The sequence below is a fragment of the Dromaius novaehollandiae genome, chromosome 14 (genome assembly GCF_036370855.1).
Source record: "Dromaius novaehollandiae isolate bDroNov1 chromosome 14, bDroNov1.hap1, whole genome shotgun sequence".
In the NCBI taxonomy this organism is placed as follows: domain Eukaryota; kingdom Metazoa; phylum Chordata; class Aves; order Casuariiformes; family Dromaiidae; genus Dromaius; species Dromaius novaehollandiae.
In genome coordinates, this window is record NC_088111.1 from 1,331,568 (window position 1) to 1,356,724 (window position 25,157).

At 59.1% G+C, this 25,157-nt stretch overlaps 1 protein-coding gene across 2 annotated transcripts in view; it reads right to left on the reverse strand.

Moving 5' to 3' along the window:
* Window positions 1-16,500, reverse strand: part of PRKCB (protein kinase C beta) — a 134,277-nt gene extending 117,777 nt beyond the window's left edge. The window contains exons 1-2 of one of the 2 annotated variants that reach the window (XM_064520015.1): window positions 16,255-16,500; window positions 15,886-15,917 (exon numbers count right to left, since the gene is read on the reverse strand). In XM_064520015.1, coding sequence (XP_064376085.1) covers window positions 15,886-15,917; window positions 16,255-16,424 — 202 coding nt within the window. In that variant the 5' untranslated portion in view covers window positions 16,425-16,500. The remainder of the gene's footprint in view (window positions 1-15,885; window positions 15,918-16,254) is intronic. The other variant, XM_064520014.1, reaches the window with a different exon arrangement.
* Window positions 16,501-25,157: the final 8,657 nt, after the last annotated feature.

The following is a 25,157-nucleotide window of genomic DNA, read 5'->3' on the forward strand; positions in this document are numbered from 1 at the left end:
TAAGCAGGAGGCTGAGATGCCACGGGGACCATGTTCTGCCTCTGCTGCTAACCAGCCAGTTGCACATTTGCTGGCTCCATGGAAGCCACAGATGCAAAGGAGCACGGCTCCCCATTCCCTTCTCCCCACTACCACCCAACACCACCATCTCCGGTCTTCCAAGCAATACAGTGCTCGGCTGAGGAGGGTAAAACCACCTCCTGCCTCACAACCCTCTGCTTCCCCCTCCAGAAGTTACCAGATCAGCCACGTTATTTTGAACCGTCTCTAAATGCTGACCTGCCACTAGCTACTCACATGATTTTCCTCTTGCTTTTTAAAGAAGTATTTTTGTTTCACTCTGACATGGTGGAAGAAAAATTGCACCCAATCAGCCCGCGATAAGGGAAGAGCTTGCAGCAGAACTGTACAGCCTGAAGCACAGCGCAACCAAGGCACCAGATTCAGGAATCAGATAAGCCGGTCTACCCCAGGGCTAGGAAGTGGCCCCCGTTGCTGCCAGACAGAGCCTGTTTGCAGGGCTACACCAACACACAGACGGAACGGAGGGAAATGTCACCAATCAAGTCTGGAAAAAGGAGTACTGCCTTCAAATCTCCTGGAAAAGGCCCAGAAAAGGACAAAAAAAGATCAAAGACATGAAATTGCACATGAGGAATTACTGAATGGGCAGAACCCTTCAACCTGAAGGAAGGACAGCTCAGGGAGTCCAAGACGAAGCCTACAAAAGCATCCCTGGTGTGAAGGGGGCAGCAAGGACTGGTAGCCTCTTCCAACACCAGAGCTAGAGGCCATCAAATGAAGCTAGCGACAGCAAGGCCCAAAAGCAAAAGATGGCAATTGCTCAGGCTGTGAGAGACCCAGAGAGCTCCGTGTTCGTGCAAGTCTGTGCAGACTCCAGGTGAGGTAGGCAGCACAGTCAAACCATGAGCAGCATCAAGACACCAAAACTCAAGCTATGTTGTATAAAGTTCCATTTTACTGGCTCTAAAGTAAAGTATCTGAAAGGCAATTCATCAGTAACTATTGGATTCAGTATTCCTTACAAGAACTGCAGCCTTATAATTTCTGCAATTAGAAAGGGAGTTCTTCTACAGTGATCTAAAATAGAAGTTTTTGTCATAAATTACTAGCTTTCACTCCCTTCATACCTGAGCTTAAACTGAAACTTAAATGGAAATTTACAGGAGAACTAGAAAGTGAGTCAGTCTGCCCTGCGCAACAGTTCATTTATTCTCATCCTCTTGGACTCGGTTAATCGTAACACCAGAGAAAATAAGTTTCTTCAAAATTTCCAAAACCCCAAACTGGGGAAGTTCATTCTGAAAAGAAACTTGTCTATCTTTGAGCCACCAGCAATATCGGCAGGAGGAACCGCCGGCCGGGGACGCCTCGCTCCGATTCCTGCTCCTGCTCAGTCGGCCGCTCCGGGAGGCAGGGACATCCTCCAGCTCCGTCCCACGCCGTGCAAGACGCACTTCCCACCTAATGTCAAGCAGGTACAGCCAGCACGTTATGTCACTATACCCCGTTTTTCCTACCCACGCAAGGGAATGATCCCTGCACCAGCCTGGGAAACGGTTAAGACAGATCTAAAATACAAACACCTTGCCTAGCGATTTTGTTACTTGGGCCAAATTATAGCCCTGCTGAAGACAAAAAAAAAACGTTGTCTTCTAAAGTCTGCCACATTGTGGGGCAAAATGGCTGGAGATTTAGCTTGCATTTGGCACAGGTACTGCGACCACTTGCAACTAAGCTTTAGCAGATATTCAAGGGGGGGGAAAAAAAGTGATACAGATTAGAAAGATCGTTTCAGAAATTTTCCCAAGCAAGCTGGAGAGTTTGTCATGAGAAAAACCAAGGTTCTCGAACGCCCATCCAAGCCGAGTCCCCAGCAGAGCCTGCAACCCCTCCGCCGAGCCCTGCTGAGCAGCGGGCAACACCTTGCCGCAGAGGCAGCTGGGTCTGTCCTGCAACCATCTGTTCTCGCCTAAACCCTTGGTGACAAAGCAATGGCCTTCAACCACCCAACGCGTGACCGTCAGCTGGCTGTCCTCATCTGTTGGGTAACACAGAGGTGGAAAGTCCAGGGCAACATCCAGTCCAAGGTTACGGAGACACTCTCTCCTTTTGCGTTGGTGATGCTCAGCACCAGCTTGTGCAAGTTAACAACAGAGGCAGAAACAAAAGTTTGGAGAATGTGTTTCAAAGCGACTTATTTTCAAGCACCGGCAGAACTGAGATTCAGAAATCATGCTGCAAAGCACAGAGGGACTGCTGCTAGACACAAAAGAATTCCCTTTTAGGTAGCTAATATGGGAGAATTTAATTCTGCTGCAATGTTAAGAAAAGCAAGCCATTTTTCATACAGTATTTGATGACAGTTCTTGTCCACAACCGGCAGACAAGTATTCTCCTCCCTTACAGTATTCTCCTCCCTTACAGCAGAGTTAGAACAGCAAAACATAAAAGAACTCAGACTCCAAACTGTTCTGCATTAAGGCAGATATTCATACAGTTCAGGGAAGGAGGAAATTTGAGCTGTATAGTTTGAAGTTACTTTAGAAAGATTAAATGTCTGCAAGGATTTAGTACTCAACGCGAATGCAAATCACCATAATGGTTTCCCAAGCAAATGAGCTATTGTTACATTTTTTCCAGTCCAGCAGCATCTTCCTCTGCAGATCTAATAGCAGCCCTACTGAGCAGCTGCTAATTAAAGCCTTCCCTCCTGCCAAAACCCCAGATTGGGAGTCTCTAAATGACCCAATAAGTGAGACTTTTTCCACCTCGAAGCCCTAGGAGACACTAGGTCACCAAAGACATGCCTTTACCACGGCACGTGGCTGTACCTTTGCCCACGCGCTGCCCAGTGACGGTGTCTAGGTGGCCGGGACAAGGAGGCAACGTGGACCTTGGTACCTCCCGCTGCTGCCCTTCGCTACGTGACACAAAAGCACATCTCTCTAACAGTATCCCACCATCTTCAGCCTTCCCCAAACGCCCCGTGCAGGCTGTGGACAGAGCGGACACCTCTCCCCGGGGCAGAGCTGCCTGCTCCCCGCACGGCCCATCCGTCTGCCCGGACTTCACAACAGGTCCGAGGCACTTCTGCAGCAGCCTGCTCCCCCCTCCCTGCACCGGGCGCCCTCGGGAACGGTGCCCAGCGCTCGGCACCCCGGCACATCCCACCCGGGCACTGCCGGCACGCGCCCTCCCTCCCTTCGGGCCCCTCCACCCCTTCTCCGCAGGGGCAGGGTGCCACCTCAGCCATCCACCCCGAGACGGGTGACCCCATCCCTCCGCGTCGCCGCTGCCGGCCCTAAAGCAGGGCCATGAGGCCGGCGAGCCCCTTCCTTCCGCGAGGGGCAGGGGAAGCCGGCTGCGGAGTCCCTCCCTGCCAGGCTCTCCGCTCCCGCTTCCCTCCCAGCAGCCGCGTCCTCCCCGCCGCGGCCGTCGGGGTCACCCCCGAGCTGCCCAGGCCCGGTGACGCGGAGGGGCTCCGGGGGCCGGAGGGACTTGGGGGCTGAGACGCAGCCCCAGCAGGCTCAACGGCAAGACGCCCAGAAGCAAGAGCTTCGCTCGTTTCGGCACGAGCGCTCCGCTTCCTCCGCGCAGTCCCCGTCGAAGAGGGCAGGGCTGCGGCGCAGGACACCGGCTTTCTCCCCTTGACGCGGGGTCGCACCCCCGGGTTGCATTGCACCTCGGGGAGCTAACGTGACGGTAGAAGACTTCTGGGACAAGAGCACCAGCCTCCGGGGGGGACGTCCCACGGGACGAGCTGCCCGGTCGCAGAGGGGTGGACGCCGATGTCCGAGGCAGGGAAAACACCCAGAAGCGGACCCTCGAAGGCAGCTCGGCTGCCGTGAGCATCACTGCTTTACTCACAGGAGTAGCTCACTACCGCTGGAGACCTCCAAGCCTCATTTCCAGAAGCCTTGGGCCCTAAGGCCAAGGCCAGCAAACCAAACAAATTTGGAAGTTAACGGACTGAGCTACGGGAGATGGCATTTAGAGGCACGACCACACAAACATGAATTAGTTCTGTTTTACACCAATTTCTAGAGCAGAAACAGAAGCAGCAGGATCTTCCGTGGCACACTGGGGAAAAATCAGCGGGTAAAGCGGTCCGCTCCGGTCCTTTACTCCCCTCGCACAGAGCTGTCCCCTCTCACCAGCTCTACAATTCTCAAAAAACCTCTCCACTTTCAATTATAGCTATTGCAGGAGAGACCACTTAGCTCTGATCAGTCCAGAAAAAGCCAGTTATTCCATCAAACACCTCAGAAACGAATTGAACACGAAGTAGTTGACAATCCTTCCCTTAAAAGCTGTTTTCGTGAAGAAGCCCATGCAAAGGTTGAAGCAGGCAAGGATAAAATTAAGCCTGTAACAAAGTTAATCTCAATAATGACGGCATAGCAAAGGTTGTTCCACAGTAAAAACGGCTTCTGGAGCTCGACACCAGTCTAAAAATAACAGTTCGGAGGATTATTTCAAGCTGTGCATAAATCTTCCACCAGTTTGAGAAAGGGGACAATATACTGACGTAGCCTGAAGGCACCAGAGGGGTAGCGATGGCTGGGGAGGCAGCGGCTCAAGCACCGTGCCCCTAGATTCAAGGCAGTGAGCTCTGCAGGGACCACGCGGCCCCTCTCGAAAGCTCGCTGGTGGGACCACGGCTACGCTCTGCTCTCTGCTGGGAAGGACGCGTCTCCCTCCGGAGAGCCTGGGGATGCAGGCTGTGCCGTTTTTACTGCTTCGTTAATCCTTCTCGTCTCGGCTAGGTTAATGGCAAGTTACAGCGTTTCTAAATCTTTGTTCCCAAACCATGTTAGTGCGATGAACGCAAAGAAAAAAAATAAAACACAAAACCCCAACCCACTAATCACCCTGCCTCTGCAGGGCAGGCACAGCATTAACCACCTGGACAAGCCCCGTCATTTCGGTCCCCAAGTAACACACCAAGATGCAACGCTCTGAATCAGCCTCCCTCCAAACCACTGCACTCACAACGGCAGCGGATCTGGAGACGTGGTAAATAATGACTTTGCACTGCGTCAGGAGCTAATCCACTCAGTGATGCAAATCGAATTCGTGGGCCACTTCCCCCTCACTCCAGCATCTTTCGGGTATTATAAAACAATGTTAGTACCGACTCCCCTGACTTCAGAGCTTTGTCACCGAACAAAGTTACATTAAGCCATTCACAACACCAGGAGCCTTTCGCTTCTCTTCACCACCTCTCTTTTTCATTCTTCTATAATAGGAAAGCAGGAAAATGCGTTTGTTCATGTGCTAAGCGTCAGCTACGAAATGTGCTTGCCGTTCAGGCCATCCCAATAACGGCATTCAGCGGTTGCCTCTCAAGGTGAAGCCATCGCTGCGACACCGTCTCACAGCTGACAGGGAATCTACCAGCATCATCAGCTAAAACGCACCAGCGTCACGGATTAGGAGGAAGAGGAGCGTTTGAAGGCTGTGATTCAGGTATTAAAATCTGTATTAGCCTCCCTGTCACTGCCTACTTATCAAGTTTAGCCAGACCATATCAAGAGGCCAGAGACAGGGCTATAGAAAAGCTGAGGGTTTTAAATATGACGCCCAACTGATAGCAAACGGAGCTGTCCCAAGCAACTAGCTATCTCCATCACTCTCCAGGGAGCACACGCACCGCCTAAACTCAGCTTGTGAGCTCTGCTCACGTCTCAGGTGAGCCCGGCTGCACCGGTAGCTACGAGCCCAGCTCCAGCCCAACTGCTCCCGCGACTTCCCTGCAGAGCCCCTGGCTTCCCCGTCTACCCGGCACCCAAAACTCACCTGCTCTGCGCCCTGCTTGGAGCTACTGCGATTTTCTTCCTTAGAAGATTTTTCTGAGGACTTGGCACTTCCGCCCAAACAGAAAAGCTCAAGTGACAAGTAGTCGCTCTGGAAAAACGTGGATTTAACTGGGTGCACAAGAGCCCACGTAACTGCAGGCATTACCGTACCGCACCTCGGGTTAGCGAGTCCAGCAACCCGCATGCACCGCAGCCCCTTACTGCTGGGTCTTTCGGCAGCGCTGCCTGCACAGCTGGGATCAGCAGCAAGTATATTCTGTTTGTAGTATTTAAACGAGATGCATAAATCTGGCACAAAAGCCAGATTTAAAAATGGAAGCAAATTATTTAAAATGAAAAGACATAGCTCAAATGTGTTAGATGCTCAGCACTCGATGCACTTCGGCTGTGGCAGTGAGAATTTAGCACATGCGCTCACAGAAATTAAACTCCAAAAACGAGAGGTTAACAAGGTTACAGGTGTTCACCCCAGAACACTTGTTAGAGCTGCTTTTTCTACACGATGGGAAAAGCAGGACAGCTATAAACAGCCGAGGAAGTCAGCCCAAATCCCTCAAAAGCAAACAGTTTGAGCAGAGTCACAATTATGCCTCAGGTCAACTATGAGCCACAGAGAATCGGCCAGATAACATACGCGGCTGGGACTCCGCACGCCATCCGCATCGGCGCGCGAGTAACCCTCCGCCAGCTCGCACACGCCCGCCGATACACTGTGCAGGCCACCGAGGAACGCGGGAGCGAGGGAAGAGCCACGTCTTAGCTAATAGCTTTTATCAACACATAGCAGCAGAGTAGCTATTGTTACGCTCCAAGTCTGCGAGCTTTGGAGAGCTACCAAAAAAGAGGCACTTTGTAAACAAGAATAGAAAGTAACTGGCTTCCATAACGCAAGGAAGAGCGACCTCTTCTCGGGAACGAGGTGATGAGCCTCATTCCAGGCTGCAGTTCAGTGCTCGGTGCAGCGGACGCGGCTGCAGGGGAACCGTCCTGCAGTGATTTATGCATTGCAGATCAGCATGCAGCCAGCAGACAGAACCCGTCGCTGCCAGCAGATCCTCAGCTGAAGAGAGCTGGCAGCACGCAGCTTAATCTGCACAGTGGAGCTGCAAGAATACATCTGCCATGGTTTCACAAAATGCATTTCCTTTTAAAGAGAAACGGGATCCGCTGTTGGAAGCTATGGTGCGAGCTGAGCTACTGTAGCAAGTATGACCCTCATATGGTTTGGTCTTGCCTCCTCCCATATCTACTAACAGTTGAATAATCCTCAAAAGGAAGAGAAGGACTACTGCTCTCAAGTTATCAGTTTGTTTAATTATACAGAATTCAGGCGGCCGGCTCGTAAGGAGAACGTTTGGGTCTGTTTTATTTTTCCAAAGGAGGCTGGTCTAACAGCAGGACTAATAAACCGCTCACCCCTGTACTGCGGTGATCAGGAAAGAGGGGACGGAGCCCAGCGAGAGCCACAGCCACGGGGACCCTCCCCTGCCCGCGGCATGCCCCACGCAGCCGAAGCACCCGCAGGGCCGTGCCCCCCTCCAGGGCCAGGCACCCCGCTGCTGCCCGCAGGGAGCAAAGCGGTTTCCTCCTCCTCCCCTTCTCCCGACCGGCACTGTGGGTTCCAAACCTGCAGAAGTAATTTTTAGGGGACAGAAGCTGTTTTAGGAGGCACTGGCCTCCGAGCATCTCAGCGTGCACGGCACTGAGCACCGCCAGGACCGAAGGCAAGCGGGTGACCTCAGGACAGGAGAGACTCCTTGGCTGGAGGCACCTCTTCACTCCGGCCACCTCAGCCGAGCCCTGACCGCTTGCACGACGTGCACCCCGCGCGCAGCGGGCACGCAGGCTCTCCGGCACGGCAAAGCCAGCCCCGATCCAGCTCCCCACGGTCACTGCTGGCAACGGCAGCAGCTTGCCGCACTCGGAGCTGATCGCTGCCCATCAGGGCTCGGCTCCCCGGGATGAGACACGACGGAGCGGGCTGACTAACCCCCGGGAGAGGCCCCGCGGTGCCGAGGAGCCCCACGGCCGGGAACGCCGCGGCCAGAGGAGCTGCTGGCGGGAGCTGCTTCTGCTCAACGCGAGGAACCTGGCTGCTGCGGAGCACCGCACAGCTGAAGCCTTCTTCCTGCCTCCCATCCCTCCCGCAGCTCTCGTGGAAAGCTGCCTCCTCGCCGAGGGCAGGGCTGGAGCCAAGTGCCCCCGCCCCAACAGCGCTTTCTTTCCCGGGGACATCGACAATGGTCCCAGTGTTCGGGAAACGCTCCCGAACATCAGCTCCGAAAGGCCTGAACGGCTTCGGGGAGGCTTTCATCTTCCTTCACTGAGCCCCCGGGGGCCCCCAGCCAAGCCGCAGCAGTCCCCAGCACCCACCGGCCCCGCCGGGCACATCGTGGGACGGGCGAGCGGTCTCGAGCGGACCCGCTCTCTCCTGCCTCCCCCGAAGTAAACCATTCCCATGGCGCGGAGGTAGGGAAGCGGCAGCCCACGGAGACTCCTTCCTCGAGGGGACGGTGAAACCCAAGGGACCGCCTTCACTTGTTACTGCACCCGCGCGCACACCCCCTCGCCCCGTTTCTCTGTCTGGATACCCCATTTCAGTGCCGTGCTCAAATTCTGGGGTTCGCTGCCAGGTTCCCACCATGAGCAGCACAGCAGCTTGGGCTCCCGCAAGGGTTTCTGCTGACATTCGCGGTACGGGATTGCGCCGACATGCAGGAGGGACAGGGACGGGCCTCGCTTTGTCCATCAGTGTCACCTGCAGAACGAGGAGGGTCTGTGAGCACTTTGTGCTCGTTCCTCCCTCTCCCCTTCGCCTGGCCGTCAGAGACGAGGTGCACACCAGTCACAGGCAGCGTGCAGGATGCTGGGGACCGCAACACACAGCACGGCACGAAAACATCGCAGCGGAAACCTAGGGCAGCATCCAGGACCCCTGCGCAAGGAGTCCTGCTTCGGCAGTTGTCTCTGTTGCTGTGTCGGGAGCAAGCCCTGCGCAGATCTGCCCTGTATTCGCAATTCGAGCGGAACGAGGAACACGCTGCCCGAAAGACCCACCGTTACGCCTCTCCTGCAGAGAGCCTCTTACTCACCTTTTCTAAATGGCTCTAATTTATGGACTTTCAGAATAATGATTCACGAAGCAAGACTAGAGGAATTAATCGCGCAGCACTTCCAACACCCTCCACCGCTGTTTCGCCTTGTCCTTCACGCCAGAGCCTCATCACGTGCGTAGAAAGGCTCCCAGCCCACGGCCAGGCTCCGGCAGGTCCGCAGCTCTGTTTATGTGAATGTGCAGCACTAATCCTCTGCACAGCTGGCTCCTGCAGCAGAAATCCACCCAAACATTTCTCTTGGGCAAAATCCCATCCCACCCACCACCACATCCCTTCTCGTTACCACACACACTCAAATCAGAGCAGCAGACAGCACTTTAACATTTCCCTTCTGATTGCACACTTTTTAATTACATGTTCCAAGCAGCTCTGCCCTGAACTATATTAGGGGCACAGTCAGAAGTGAGTTTCTTAGTCACAGTGATCATGCGACTTATTTGCTGATAAATCCAAAGGAGGACTGGCTAGCATTGATGAATGTTTCAAGCATTTTTTACAGATTTTTTTTCTTTTCAAATGAACTCGGAGGAACGATGAGCTATGCTGGGCAGCTGGGGGAAGGACAGCAACACACAGACAGGAGGCTGGGGGAACTCCTCTAGCCCGAGTTCCTAGATAAGCCCCAGTATATTAACAGAATTCAGGCCAGATTTTAAGAAGAGATTCAAACCCATCTCCTGTTTTGCACTAGCAATCAAACATGCATGGTCTTGGCTCTGGTGGAAGGTGCTGGGGCTGCAAAACAGGACGAGACGGGCAAGCGTGCGGCCACAAATCAGACTGCAGAGACAAGGGCCACGACCAGACCTGCTGCACGGCGAGTCAGGCGCCCGCGGTCACAGCAGCGCGGAGCCTACGCTACCTTGGCACAGCCCACTGCCTCCAGCATCCACGTATATAGTCTAGAGCAGGGTCTGAAGGCTTGTCACTCCTTGCAGTGCAGATGTACCCTTTCCTCAGGCACCCCGGACTACCAGGTCCTTGCAAAACTGCGAGGAGAATACAAGCGTGGCCTGCTCTATACTCCAGCACGTGTTTGGAAGAGCGATCTCTCCAGGCCTGGCTGCAGCAGTGGTCAGCGCTGGCCCTGCAGCAAGGATCCAGCCACCGCCCCGTCCAGCCGGCCGCGTGCTCACGGCCATCACCTGGGTGTCTGGCCCCCTTCGTGCAGTGCCCTGAGCCACAGCCCCGGAGAAGGAAGAGTACGAGCTCACCGCTCGCACAAGGATGCCCTGCACACCCTTGCAGGAGCCCAGGGCGTGCGAAGCATTTGCAGGATTGCACGCAACGTCAGTCCAACGTCCCCACTCTCAACTAGCATGCACCCAGAAAAGCCCGTATCCGAAAAGCCTGTATCCGTTGCTCAAAGGCCTCCTCAGGGACAGCCCAGGCGTTAAATTTCACGGGGAGGCTCGATAACGTGAGAGCAGTCACCACGGAGGCTCGGCTGCTGGGCTGGTCCAGGCTCCGCAGGGGACCCACGGACGACGGCACCGGCGGGACTCGGTGCCACCCACCCACGCGGGGCCAGCCGGACCGACTCGCCGTCCCCAGCTTCCACCTCCGACACCGGCCAGCCACGCGCCGGGGAAGGGAGCCGGCCGCTCAGCGATCGAGGTCCGAGATCATTTTAGCATGGCAGCTCTGGCAGGAGATGAAACAAAAATCTGCCGAGCTAATTGCAAAGGGGAAAGGGAAAGAGAAACTGCTTCCACCAAGAAGCTTAAAAGGACTGTTCTGCGCTGTAAGGAGATACTAAAGGGCTTAAGAGATCAAGTGATCCCCGCCGAACCTGATAGCCGCAGACCCAACGCAGCGAAGGGCTGCTGCAATTTCAGATTTCCTGCCAGAGCACGCCTCCTTCCTCAGCTGCTTTTCCGAACTGCTCGTATTGGAGCAGGAAGGAGCAGCGCTGGGGAAACCATCTCAGGGCACAGGCTTTAAAACCAGCCTTTGAAGGAAACTTAACCATTTGACCAGAACATGAAGGCGTGCATCTTCCCATTTTCCCCGTCAGCTCTCTCTTATTCACAGTTCTGCAGAAGCACAGGCCATCCGGCGCAGCGAGCGGGGGACCAGACCGACTTCCCCTTTCTGTCTCTACCTGCTCCAAAGCGCTGCCGCCGGCAGCCGAAGCGGCGGGTGCCCCGCGCCCGGGGGCTTCGCCGCGAGAACCCCGAGGACTGTGTTACCGCTGCGAGGCACACAGAAATCCTCCAAAATTATGTTTCCAATTTCTGCAGCATTATATAATTAGCATCATTTGTGTTGCAAAAGTAATTGCAGTAACATTTTTAATTAGTCTATTTGAACACTAACATTTCTCTAGTGTGCATAATATGTTGACACTAAATTACTGGGTTTGAGGCAACTCTGAATGATTGGAGTTTGTTTTGCTTTTGTTTCTCACTCGCTTAATACAGTCAATAAAGAGGCACATTGAAAGCCCGCATGGAGCTAATGGCGACAAACAAAACAGCCCAGCATCAGTGAGAGCTGCAGCTGGGGAGACCAGAACTGTTCCGGGTTTCACTTCCGTCTGGAGGGCAGCAGAGACGCGGGGGAAGGAAGGGTGGGTTTTGAAGGCAGATAGTGCGAGAGAAATACTTGCTTAAAACATAAGTCCTGCCTGACCTCCTCTAGCTGCTTAGTTTTTGTATCAACTGCTGAAATGAAAACACAAAATGAATGAGTACACTGGATTTGGAGGGGAGGAAGAAGACCTGGAAGAGGGAAGTACATTTTTGTAGGAAGTTTCAAAAGAGAAGTGTTTGAAGAGTATCTTTGCTTACCCAGTCATAACTAGGAATAAGAAGTAAACATTTTTCCCCAGAAAAGTTACTGCACAAGATCTAAGCATCTGTTATTAAATGATGCTTTTCTCTCCTTCCCTCTCCTCAGGAGCCAAAATCTTCTTTCCAAGATCTTTCCTAATTACTCTGCACGCGTGCAAACAGGAGCAGATGCAAGTTATTTTTCGCTTGGCAGTGAGAATCACGTTACATGGCTCTTCACCTCTAGGTGAGCATTTCTTCCTCCTGCTCCTCCCTGATTCCCAAGGTGAAAACGCAGCCTGGCAGCTCTGCTGGCAATTCCAGGTTAAGTGAATCTGGTTCTCAGAGCCTGTGCTCTCATCGCAAAACCTGTAACGCAGCCGATACCCTGGTCTGCAGCGTCAGCAAGGAGACAGGGCTGTGCAGACAGCAGCAGGAAGATGCCCCAAGGATCGAGGAGCACGAGGGAATATTGGTAGAAGAGACAGAGGAAGCCGTCAGTTCCCAGAATCTGCTCGTTCTGAGAATAAGACAAGAACGTTGTTCTCCTGGGCTTTCGAACTAGTTCATTTTCCTTTATCACTGTTAAAGCACTGCTTAGGAGAACTGAGACAGCGAAGCCATCGGCTGCAACTTAAAGGCCACACACTGTTCTTCCACAGCGGTCCTCTGACAACAAGATGCTTCTCTCCCTCCTCACGTCTTCCTGGTAGTGGTACCAGGCAGAGGGACCTCAAAACGCGGGGAGGAGGAAGGGCAGAACACAGACGCCGCTTTCTCTGTCGCGCGGGAGGTCACGTCACAGCTCGCACACCTTTCAGCCGTGACAGATCACGGGGACACAGCCAGAAAGCCCCATCCGCATCCCCGGCCGACACGCAGCCAGCGCGTGCCGAGCCTGCTCCCAGAACGGGTCCGCGTTCCCGGCATCTCCGGGCACACCCGCAGCTCCCCAGCGCAGCCGGCGTCTAACGGGGTGTTGACATCGCATTATCCTGCCAAGTCTGCCCGCTCCTCGGGACGGCACGCACAGACCTCGGGCTGCCCAGCCCCGAAACGCTTTCTCCCCTTAGGACAGCAGCCCAATAGGTTAAGATTTATACAAGGAAAAGGAGGAGATTAGCAAGCAGTTAAGTGGCATTTGTGGTACCCATTAGTATTTCAAGGTACAAAGAGCCAGTTTCTCCAAGCTTCCTGCCAGAAGTCACAAGTACTGAGCTAATTAACAATCTAATTAGTGAAAACGTCCTAGAAAGAAATCAGGGCACAGGTGAAAACCTACTTAAGCAAACACGGCAATAGAAAACAGCTCAGAAATGAGACAGGCATACGCTTCAGCTGCATTTCCAGGCATCCCCTCTAAACAACAGAGTAAAATAGCTGGGGAAGTTGTTAAAGTTGGACGGAATCTGTATTCAATAAACGGAGAGTTAAAAACTACAATAAAAGGCTTGCTGTAAGCCACTTACAGCTGAAGAAACAGAACCCCTAAACAAAAGCTAGTCTGGAGGTTTTTTTGCAGATATAACTTATTTATCAAACGCAACAGCAGCTGCAGCACAGCCTGAACAGCCTAATGCTTGATGCCAGCACAGCTTCATGAAATAGGATTCACGTACAGCATGACCAGCTGGTGCAAAGGACCCCAGCTTAACAGCTCGATCAACTTTGGGAGAAGGAGCGATGCCGTGCGCAGCGCCAGGCCTGGCGCTCCTAGCTCTTCCTCCTGCCGTAAGAGAACTGAAATCCCTCCCGGAGCTTTCCTCGGGGAGCTGTGATTTCGAAGCAGATGGCAGGCAGCAGCGAGCTATAGCTCGTGCTTGACTTCCTAACCTGGAAGCGTTCTACGCAGAGACGCCGCGTGCCTTCCACCGCGGGATACCAACTGCAAGATGCTTTCGCGCTAATGAAGATCACGCCCACAGCTTAAGTTACAGCAGTCTCACTATTAAGAGCATTTTACCCTCAGAGATCTCAAAACCTCACAGAAGGAGACATATGTAAAAACGCACAGATGCTCATTGATTTAGGAAGGTATTCAAGGTAAAACTGGTTGACTTTACGTACTGCAGCCTGCAGAATCTCAGGATGCCATTGCAACACAGAGTAACATGCTTTTCATGTTTGCAACACCAGACTAACTTTGAAAGTGGTTTCTTAAGGTAGAAATACATGTTATAGACCACTCACGCACCTTTGGAAATGTCACTGAGCACAGCATACTAATGGGAATCCTACTGATGTCACTTCAGCCTCTTAAAGATGCCCACTTCAAGAAACCACAGGATAGGCTTGCTTTGCTTAATATGGGGGGGAGGGAAGAGGAGGAGGTCTCTGCGTTTGGAGAGCAATTGCCATGCATTAGCAAGTCTGAGACTATCCTTGCACTCCCACTTACTGACCTCACATGGAAGACTGATTTAATATTGGTTAAAACCAGTTAAAGTTAAACCTTGAAGCAAGTGCACAATTACAGGTTTGGACAATAGTTCTTAATGGCTTGGGAAAAAAAAAAACTTTAAAAGGCTCAAATTATCCGATACTGAACACTATAGGCAGAACTGAGCAAAGCACCAGAAATTATACAGAAAGAAAGCGAGAACGCTGCTCTGCTAGCAGATGATCCCAGCTAACCTTTTCTAGCACACTTCAAATTTCGGGGATGTTATATCTGTATAAACACGCCCAGCATGATGCTGCATGCACCATAACGAAATCCAGGAAATGAATGGCTGTATCAACATAGGAAGACCCGCAACAAGAGACCTAGACCTAAGCGACACAAAGCTCTTCTCAGTAACAGGATCAAGCTGCCCACGTACAAGAGCTCAGCACCGGCAGCGGGAGCCAGGGGTAACCATAACCTTGAACACCACCACCAGGACATGTTTTAGCCTTCATATCTGCTTTCTCTCTCCTTGCCACCAGCCAAGGCCCTCAGCTGGAGGTTTGGGAGAGGTGGTAGGGATTTGCTTTTGGGATTTTAAGGTATACTCTTAAGGCAGGTGGCAAGTGTTACGGATGAGTAGCAGCATGATTCAGAGATGACTTGATTGGGCTGGATTTTACTGCCTGTAGGAGCATCTGCAGGGATGCTCCCGAGAGCACCAAGACCAGACCTGGTCCATCCCGGCACCACCGCCGCGGCAGCAGCCCCTGTGCCGGCGCCTGCCCCAGATCCCGGGTGCCGTGCGGACGGAGCCGGCACCCGGAGACTCGGATCCTCCGCGACACCTCGCAGCTCGACTTTGAGCCTGTGCCACGCTGTAATCCAACGGGGCTTGTTTTCTGGTTCAGACACAACTGAAGTCTGCCAAGACTAGCTGCTCCTGTGATGTTACAGTTATACAGGGGTTCTATTCTCATGCAAAATGCCTCATCTTGGGATTCGGCTACCCGCCAAAATGAAACTTTGCCCCAAATACTCTCAGGAGCAAAATTCCGGTGCCAGCAACTACAGGTGTCGGCACTGACGACCGCAAGCCCAGACTTTCGCCTCCCCCAGGTGAGGCCCACGCCACCGCAGCTGGGACCGGCCACGCCGCCGGCCGCAGACCCGACCTACGGGGTTAGGCTAGCAAAGAGTACCGACCACCCAGGTTTAGGTTAGCTCATCTTAATTTCGTGAGGGCACATCCTAAGTCTCCAAAAGCCCTTGCAGAATGAAAACAAGGGATTCTGGCTGCAGGAACCCAGAAGCTCTCGCAGCGTGTTTTGTCACAAAGCCTCACTTTCCCCAGCGACACAACTAAGCCGCTCAAGCCCTCCCAGCCCGCACCCCGCGCCGGCACGCGCCCCGCTTGCCTGAGAGCGCGTTTTCGTAACAAGCACATCTGAAACGATAAACTTCCCCTTGCCTTTTTTGGGGGTCCTTCGCCGCTTATCTCCGCTAGCAAAACCGGACCAGCAACCGGCTTAAAAGCACCAACCGGTCGCTTGGCTGGTTACAAAAATGACTAAGCTGCTTCCCCGGTTTGGGCACGGCGATTCCCGTGCAGATGCTGACTGGACTCCTCTCCCGCGGCCGCAGCGGTGACGCTCCCCGCGGGGGCGACGGGGCCGCGGGGTCCCAGGGGACGGGGAAGGCAGCGACCCCGACCCGGCGGGAAGCTCCCCGGCCCCCCGCGCCGGTGCCCGCAGCGCGGCACTCACCTTGACACTGGAAGCCCTGCTTCCCGAAGCCCCTGCGGAGAGAGAGGCACCGCATGAGCGTCCCTGTCCCCGTCCCCGTCACCGCACCAGGCGCCACTGCCCAAGACGGGGGTCCGGGGACGGCTGGAGGGGGGCCTCGCGGGGCCGGGATGGCTACGGGGGGGCCCCGAGCAGGCTGGGGGGGCCCTGCAGGGCTGCGGGAGCCTGTGCCGGGCCAAGGGGGGGTCCCGGGCAGGCTGGGGGGTGCGTGCGTGTGCACCGGGGGCGACTGGAGAGGGTCCCGCGGGGGGTCGGCCGGGCTGAGGGGGGGGCACGGCCAGGGCGGGAGGCCGGGGGGGCGCGGGGGGGTCCCGCGGGGGCGGCGCTCACCAGATGAAGTCGGTGCAGTGGCTGCAGAAGGTGGGCTGCTTGAAGAAGCGCGCCGTGAACTTGTGGTTCTTCACCTCATGCACGTTCTTCTGCCGCAGGGCGCCCTTGCGGGCGAAGCGCACCGGGCCCTCCTCGCCCTCGGGGCCCGGCGCCGCCGGTGGCTCGGCCATGCTGCGCGCGGGCTCCCGAGCGCCCTCGGCTCGGCTCGGCTCGGCCCGGTTCGGTTCGGTTCGGCCCGGTTCGGCTCGGCGCGCTCCGCCCGCTGCAGCTGCGCCGGGGCTCGGGCTCGGGCTGCGCTCGGCACCTCTGGCTGCAGCTGGCAGGAGGCACCGACACACACCCGGCGCCGCCCCGCCCCCTCATCTACATAACGGCTCCGCCCCGCCCACCTCGTCTGCATAACAGGCCCCGCCCCTTCGTCTGCATAGCAGGCCCCGCCCCGCCGCTTCTGTGCGCGGCAGGCCCCGCCCCCTCCCTGCCGCTGCAGCGCAGGCCCCGCCCCTACAGCGCAGGCCCCGCCCCCTCCGCCCGCGCGGCTCGGCCCTAGCCCCGCCCACCCCCGCCGCGGGGGCGTGCCTTGGCCCCGCCCCGCTGCTTTGCATGCTCATTTGCATATTGGGGGAAGGGTAGGTCCCCCGATCGCCCCCTTCCCTGGCGGCAGGGGGCGGGGCCGGGCTAGGCTCCACCCACGCATCTCATTTGCATACGCCGCCCGCATCCCTAGGGGTGGCGCCCGGGGACGTCGGGGATGCTGGGCCGGGGCCGCCCGCCCCGGGGCCGCGGGGACCGTCCGGGGTGCCTCGCTCCGCGCCGCGACGTCCTGCCGCGAGGCAGCCGGGGGCGGCACCTCGCCCCTTGCAAGGGAACGGCGTTTTCCCGTCTCCTGACCTCCGGGAAAGTCCGGCGCATCACCAGCTCCACCCCGCTCCCAAAGGGTCTTCTAAAAATGTGTGGTTTAAACAATGCCGCCTTCGACCCCGCTCACCGAAAACGCGGCAGCCGGGCAGCACGGAGGAGCTGTCAGCCCGCACACACCATCCACCTCCCTCGCTGCCCGGCCCCTCGAGGGTCGGCTCCCCCGAACCCTGCACGCCGCGGGAAGCGCAAATTGAAGCAGGAGGCAATTGGAAAATAACAACGAAAACATTTCCTTGAGCAACAAGGATTTCCGAATTCGTGCCTGGGCGCTGCAGTTCGGCTCTGTGTGGGCGCGTTGCACCCGCGGGCTGGGCCCGTCCCCGCTCCGCCGCGACCCGTCCCGCAGTGCTCTGCCTCCCCACGGCCCCGCACTGCCCCACACTACGTCCCGGGAGGCTTCCCAGAAACCGCCCAAACGCGTTATCATGCGGTCGCTTTAAAAGGCTCGTTCTAACGCTGCAGCCCCGCTGCCCCGTCCTGCTGATGCGCTCACAAGCAGCCGGGCTGTTCCCAGCACCGCGGGATGTCACTGCGAACGCGGAGGGATGAACGGCAGACGTCCCTCCTCGCGCCGCGACCTCGTCGTGGGAAATGGGGGGACCTTCCCGGGCCCCCCGTGGCGGGGGAAGCAGTGCCCGCGGGCGGGGGGGGTGGCACGGCTCTCTCCGCGCCGCGGTGCCAGCGCGTGCCGCACCGTGCGTGCCGCGGGGAGCCTCCCGCTTCGGCGCAAGGCCCTGCTCACATGCGGCTCGCGCACAGAGACCGTCGCAGCAGCAATAGCTCTTTATGCATGTGAAGGAATGGGAGCAATAATGGAAATAATAACGGTCATTTGGATGCCTTTCCTGCGTGCTTTTGGGAAGGAAAGCGGCACATTACCCTAATGCACGCCGCATTCAGCGCCAGGCCGTGCTAAGCTGAAGCCTTCTCATTTTAATTGTAAACCGTGTGGTTTGCTTATTCCCTTTTCTGTTGTTCTTTTAATGTATGTGCCCATTTCCCAGCACAGCCCACCTAGCTGCTGCACATGAAACAAAGCTGCAGCAGAAACCACTGAGAATATGTTTTAATTCCCCTGAATAAGTATTGATAAGCCTGGTGGCATTCGTGTGCGAGCTGTCTTAACGCTGCTGGGCCAGGAAGCATAAAAGCCAGGTACAGTTCCTGCTCTCAGGAGGATGGGGGGGGGGGGTGTTCCTTATTTTGTGCTTTTCATTATTTAGCACACTTAGAGTCATATTATATTAACGGCAGGATTTTTGAGACAAAGTGAATTTTCATGGGAGTTGGGTATCCAGAGCCCCGTGGGAGCGCTGCCTCGCAGGGACGTGGCCAGCGACAGCCCGGCCGCAGCTCGGCCTCGTACCAGGCTTAGCCACCGCGCCGACAGTCGTAGCTGCCATGTGCGGTTGCTGCGGTCTCTTGCTGCATGTTTTATCTGCTCTTTTACTCTTTTCCCCCTTTGCAAATTTGTATTGCATTCCTGCTGGAGATGAGCTGAAATCGCTGCGTGCCAGGGCAAATTCTGCAAAGGCGAGGACTGCGCTGCCGGCCGAGTGGCCACATCCCAATGGGAGAGGTGGACCACTGCATCCCGGCGGGAGAGGTGGATCACCGCATCCCGGCGGGAGAGGTGGATCACCTCCGCTTCCTGACTAACCACCACCTCCGCGCGGGCAGAAGCGGCTCACGCTCCCGAATCGGGTGGGGAGCGCGGAGGCGATCCCGTCCCGGCGCACGGCCGCCAGCGCTCAGCCCCCGCTCCGGACACGGGCCCCTTGCTGCAGCCGTGCGAGTCTTGGCTCCGGCCCTCGCGCCCGCGCATCTTCCAGTGCCTCCGTGCACGGAGCGTGTCTGGAGCCGTCCGGAGCCACCCGCGAGCTCCCGTGGCAACGAAGCCGATCCGCACCGTGGCGGGTGGGAGCAGGCCGCAGCGGTGCCGGGAGGAGCCGTCGGGATGGGGCGGTGCGCGCCGGGTGCCCCGTTGGTGCCACGTGAGGCTCCTTCGGGGCCGGGAAGCGTCAGCCCAGGCTGCTCCCTGCACGGCTCTGGAAGCCGTGACCCGGGACGTCCTTGCCGGGAAAGGGGAAAACCCGTCTGCTGGGTTTGCAGGGGGAACAGACGGATCCTGTCTCGCGCACCGGGAACCGGCCCCCGCCGAGCCGCTCCCTGCGCAGCGGGTTCAACGCGGCGAGCGGCGAAGCCACCGAGTTTCGCTGCTGGCTTCCAAACCCGTCTCATCAATGCGCTGCTTTCACAGCGGCGACGCTGAGACGGGAAGCGGCGGTGACGGGATTTTCCACGGCTGGCGAGCGGGGCCGGCGCACAAGGGGCGCTTTGTGCAGCGGTGGCTTCGCGCTCGCTTTGCTCCCGGCGCAGCGGGGACGCTGGGGACACCACGGGCCCCGGGACGCTGAACCCCTCGCAGCCGGGCAGCCCGGGCCCCGCTCCCTGCGGCTTCGCCTGTGCGAGGCTTCAGCCCCGTCTGCGAGCAGCAGCGGGGCAGGACGCAGCCCCCGGCCGCTCCGGTCATTTCCCAGGGAGACGAGTTTGGGGTAAAGCTCAGCTTTCCCGGCAGTGCAGGGTGGGCTCTGCCTTTCCTCGCGGCTCTCAGCGCCCGCGGAGCTCATTGCAGCACGGCGTGCAGCACTGCGGCAGCACCGGGCCGCGCGTTCGGAGCGGGACAACGCGGGGAGGGAAAAGCAACAAAGGAATTCTTGGAAAACAGAGCAACCCACACATCAATGAATTGCCAGAGATGTTTGAAAATTTTTCACAAAAAAAAAAAGAAAAAAATCCCCAACAAATACTTGCTGCTTTAGTGATACAGAAATTGAAACAATTTTTAAATGCAAAACGCTGGTACGAAATCCCCCCTCTGCTCTAACCGACTGATGCGCCTTGGCCAGGAGCAACGACGCTTCTGGGATCGCCGCCGCTGCCTGCGGGTCTCGCTGCCGGCGGAGCCCCCGGAGGGGCCGGGCCGCGGGGTCCTGCCCCACCTCCCGCAGCAGCCGCGGGGGTTTCCGCCGGTTTATTTACCCCCCGTACGCTGGCGCAGCTGTGTCTGTCGGTGCGACCGGCTCGGTTGCCATCTGGAGGAAGCCGTAAATTGTTTTTCGGCTTTTCCCTGCCGCCCGCGGCTCCGCCGGCTCCTTCCTACCCCGGCAGCACGCTCGGTCCCGCTGCTGCGGCGGCTCGGGGCATCCTCCCTCCTCGCTGCCCCGCGGCCGATGCCCGTCGCTCCCGCTCGGCGGCTGCTCCGCGCGAGGACCACCCCGTCGCTTGCCGCGGTCACCGACGCCGGAGGACGGTCCGTCTCCACGAGCAGCCTCTGAGCCAGCCGCTTCCCAAACTCCTGCTCCCGCTGAACCGTTTCTCCCCTCGACCCTGCCACAAAACCCGGTGGCTCCCGGCAGCCGCGGGCGGGCCGGGGGCCAGGGGACCGCGGGGCCTCCCCGAGCATCCTCCCGCGGGGGGGCTGCTCCTCCCGAACAAGTGCTTGGCCCGTTAGTTGCCGTCCTGACGCTTTTTCCCCCGCCGCGTTCAAGGTGGAATCTCCTGCCCTGAGGTGACCCGCGGGACTGCCGGCAGGCGCCCGAACATAATTAAATCCTGCTGCTTTTCTGCATGTCCTTGGACGGCTGCGGCCTGGCCCGGTTTTCCTGCCGCTCCCTGGCTGCGGCGCGGCGACGTGCCCGGTGGCTGCTCTGAACCCGGCAGCGGGGCAGCAGATGAACCTCCCCCCCCCGGCAGCGCTGCAGGTCGATGTTCCCTCCGGTTTAACGAGCCAACGATAAACACTATCGACACGGGCTGTAATTAATACGTGTGCAGGGAAAGGGAGAGGGCAGTGCCGCGTGCCTCGAGGGCTGCTGCCGGGGGGGGGGGGGGCTGCGAGGAGCTGGCAGCCGCGGCTCCCACCCGCCTGAATCCACGGCCCTGCCAGTGCAGTGTGCATCCCCACGGCTCAGCGGGTGCCATGTGCATCCCCATGGTCCTGCAAGTGCAATGTGCATCCCCGCAGCCCTGCGGGTGCAATGTGCATCCCTGCAGCTCTCGGGTGCCATGTGCATCTCCGTGGTGCAGCGGATGCAATGTGCATCCCCACAGCTCAGCGGGTGCAGTGTGCATCCCCTGCATCCCCGCAGGTGCAGTGTGCATCCCCGCGGCTCAGCGGGTGCCATGTGCATCCCTGCAGCCCTTTGCTCATGAAATGACCAGCGGCACCTGCGACGCCGGTGCCTTCGCACGGGGCAGAGCCGCCCCCAAGGCAGGCGCATGCGGGAGCCGCGGCGCGGGACGAGGCCGGTGCCGGGTGCCGCCGCGTGCCGGGCCCTGCTGCAGCCCTGCGCCCGCCGGCCCGAGGCCGCCCGCCCGTTACGTAAACGGACTCTGCGCCGCGCTCAGCAGTGTCGGCAGGCTCCACCCCGGCTACTGCTATCCCCGTCCCCATGGCAACGGAAGCCCTGCAAAAAAGGGAAGAAAGAGAGAAAGGAGATTAATAAAGGTGGCGGCGGGGGATGGGAAGGGGCCGCCGGGCATGGGGGGCACGGGCACGGCCGCCTCCCCCCATAGCGATGCCGTGCTCCCGCGCGAGCCCAGCGCCGTGGCCCAGCCACGCTGCCCCGAGCCCGCAGCCGCAGCCGCAGCCGAGCCCGCCGGTGCCTCCAGGCCCGGGAAGCATCGCGGGGCCGGAGCCGGGCGAGCATCCCCCAGCGCCGGGCTGCGTGCGCCCTTCCCGTGGTGCCCGGCGCTGCCCGCGCCCCCCTGCGCCACGTCGACCGCTGTGATGGAGCGTTGGTTTTAATTTCCCACGTGAGGAAGCAATCGCGTAAATCTTGTGCGGTAATTAAAACGGCTACTTATTGTGCAGCCTCCCAGTTGCTGCCAGCGCGGGAGCCGCACGCACGGCCGGGCTCCAGCCACGAGCCCCCACTGAGCGCGCGGGACAGGACCACGGCCGTGCACGCTGCCCTGCACCCGGCACGCGGGGGGACGGCTGCCGGGGCGGCACGGTGCCACGCAGAGCTGCACACGCAGGAGGATGGGGATCCCGCGGGCTGGGCAAGACGGGGGAGCCCAGAGCCTCTAGGATGGACCGAATCCCTCCTCCCGGGTCGCCATGGCGACCGGCAGCGGAGGGGCGCTGTGGGGCGAGGGGTGCATCCCTCCCAGCCGCGCATCCCTCCCAGCCGCGCATCCCTCCCGGCCGCGCATCCCTCCCAGCCGCGCATCCCTCCCGGCCGTGGCACGCGGGGCTCCTGGCTCGGGGCTTCCGCCCTCGCCACATTTGCATGAACACAAATTCGCATCCGAGGCTTTGCATTGTTTGGTTTCTGTTGATTGTTTTCCTCTCCGCAAACATTCAAACTGGCAGAAGCTGAAAAAAATACTTGGAAGTAAGCACCCGGCTAAATCTGTTCTAAAAAAATCCTTAACAATGTAAATTTTTCTAGCTCTCTGTGCCAAACGAAGAAACGCTCTGGCTCGGAGGCCAGCGTGGCTGGACGTCACCCACGTGCCCGTCCAGCCGCAGCGACAGTGGCAGGCAGAGCGCGGCCGGGAGCCGTGAACGGTGGGACCCGGTGCTCCGGCACGGCTGCCCTGTGCCCCCGCTCGCTCCCAGCCCAGCGTCCCTCCCGGAGGCATGTTCCCGTCCTGCGTCCCTCCCCAGGAGCCTGAGCTGGCCGAGGACAGAAAGTGCAGGGAAGTGGGAGCTCAGTGGAGCCGGGAGCAGAGGCGAAGGCGGGCGGCGGGATGCGGAGATGCTCCCTCTCCCGGCTTTGCTCCATGGGGGGGGGCAGAGTGGGGCCATCTGACCCGACCGCGGCGCTGGGGTGCCCGGTCCAGCTGGGAGCCCCTCGGCGGGATCACCGGCAGGAGCCCCGGAGATCCGTGCGGCGCTGGCGGCCGTTCGTGCGCTTTGCACGTGTGCTGACGAGCAGGGAGGCTGCGCTGGCGCTCGGGCTGCAGGGTAATTAGAGCTGCAGCAGCATGGCACGGCATGGCACGGCATGGCACGGCATGGCACGGTGCAGCAATCCCGGCTCGCGGCTGCTCCCTGGGGCGCAGCGCCCGGCCCCAGGCAGCTCCGGCAGCACGCGGGGAGCATCGCCCGGTGCCCAGTGCCCAGAGGCCTGGCGCAGCCCACGGTGCGGGCAGCATCGCCCGCTGGCGCAGCCATCCCAAGCACCCAGCGTGGCTTTAAACGCTTCCCGGGAACACATCCGAGACTCCCACGCCGCTCCTCGCTCCCGGCTCCCACGGGCACATGCAGCTCCCGCGCGCCGCCGGCTCCGCACGTCATCGCCTGCCTCCACGGCCCCCACGTGGCTCCCACCCCAGCGCCCGCTGCCGCTGCTTCCCTGGTGTCCCGGCGGCCAGCGGTGCCCGCGGTCTCCCCAGGGAGCCGGCTCCTCCGCGGGCTCCCACCGCGCTCGTGGAGCCGCCGCAGCCGGAGCCCCGGGATGCTCTGCCGGCCAAGGCCAGCCAGGTCCCGGAGCGAAGCCCGTGTCACGGCCGCGGCAAAATCCCGTCTCTGCAGGAATTCACAGGCGTTGTGGAGGCGCCGCACGGGCCAGGGCGGAAACACGGCCTCAGCCCTATCTTATCTCCCGGGGGACGGCGGAGCCGGGCTGGCTGGGGCGAGGGGGCCGGGGGGGCCGGCGGGCTCGTGCCCCGCTGCAGCCGGACGGACCAAACGGGCTGGGAGAATTAAACCACCTCTCGTTTTCAAGGCTGCGATTTCTCCGGCTGCAGGCTGGCAAAGGAGCCGCAGCAGCGGAGCACAGCGCCGATTCCCCGGGGCTTTCGGGGGGTGGGAAACGCCGGCGCCGGGCGCTCCGGAAAGGCTCCGTCCCGCTGTGGCCGCGCTGCTGGCGTCCCTGTGCTCCCGCTGCTCGGGGCACCCGGGCTTTCAGGCCCCTCTTTGGGGGAGCATATGCAAAGCAGCTGCAATCCTGCCGAGGGGAGTTTGAACGGGAACGTTTTGGGGACTGCTGCTCTCCTCAGCTCCGAGGTCGGCGGGAGCACCGGAGGGCCGGGCAGGGAAGGGCTCTGCCTGCAGACAGAAAGCCCTTTGCAAGCGGATCCTGGCAGCGCAGGACGGATAAATATCACCGAGCCAAAACGCACCGCTGAGCAAACCGCCACGGCCAGCCTGGCTGCTCCCCGCCGCGCTGCCCCGCCGCCGTGCACCCCGCATCCCGGGCGGCCGCGGCGCAGCGAGCGGGTCCTCGCGCCCGGCAGGCGGGATCAGCCGGCTCAGCAAGCCGCACGCGGCGCGTCAGCTGTTTGCAGCGCGATGCCGACGGCAGCAGCTGCCTCCCGCGCCGCTGCCCGCAGAGCCGCTCGCCGTTCCGGCCAGGCAGCGCGGGAACGGTCCCGGCACGGGAACCATCCGGGTGTGGGAATGGTCCGGGGGCGGGATGCGGACCCGAGCACGAGGCTTCCCACTGCCACCCGCAGCCTGTGCCCCTGGCTGCCTCGGTCTCCCCGGACACGAAAGGCGACGGTCCCCGCGGTCCCAGAGGAGGGTTCGCATCAGGGCAGAGCCGGACCCGGGGCCGTCTGGGACGTCTGGGGAGGGGGCTTCCCTCGGAGTCCCCAACTCCAAAGAAATCGGGAAGCACTGCCAGGGCTCGAGATGCCGCCCCGCGCTTGGGGAGAGCCTGGGCACAGGGCGACAGAGCTGCAGAAAACCCGCCCTGCTGAAAAACGCAGCGTCCCCAAGCCACCTCCGTCCTGCGGGGACGGATGGGTGGACGGACGGACGGGAAGGCGTCACCTCCACGGGGCTGTTGGGTGGCTCTGCTGCAAGAGGAGCCGCCCCGGGCTCCTGCTCCGGGTGTCCCGCAGCGGCTGGGACGGGAGCCCGCGGCAAAGCGGCTTCCCGGCCCCCCAACGGCTCCCGGCTGCGGCAGGGCCACGTGCCGGCACCAGCCCGGCCCAGACCCACGGCTGGGCCTGATGCAAATTTAATT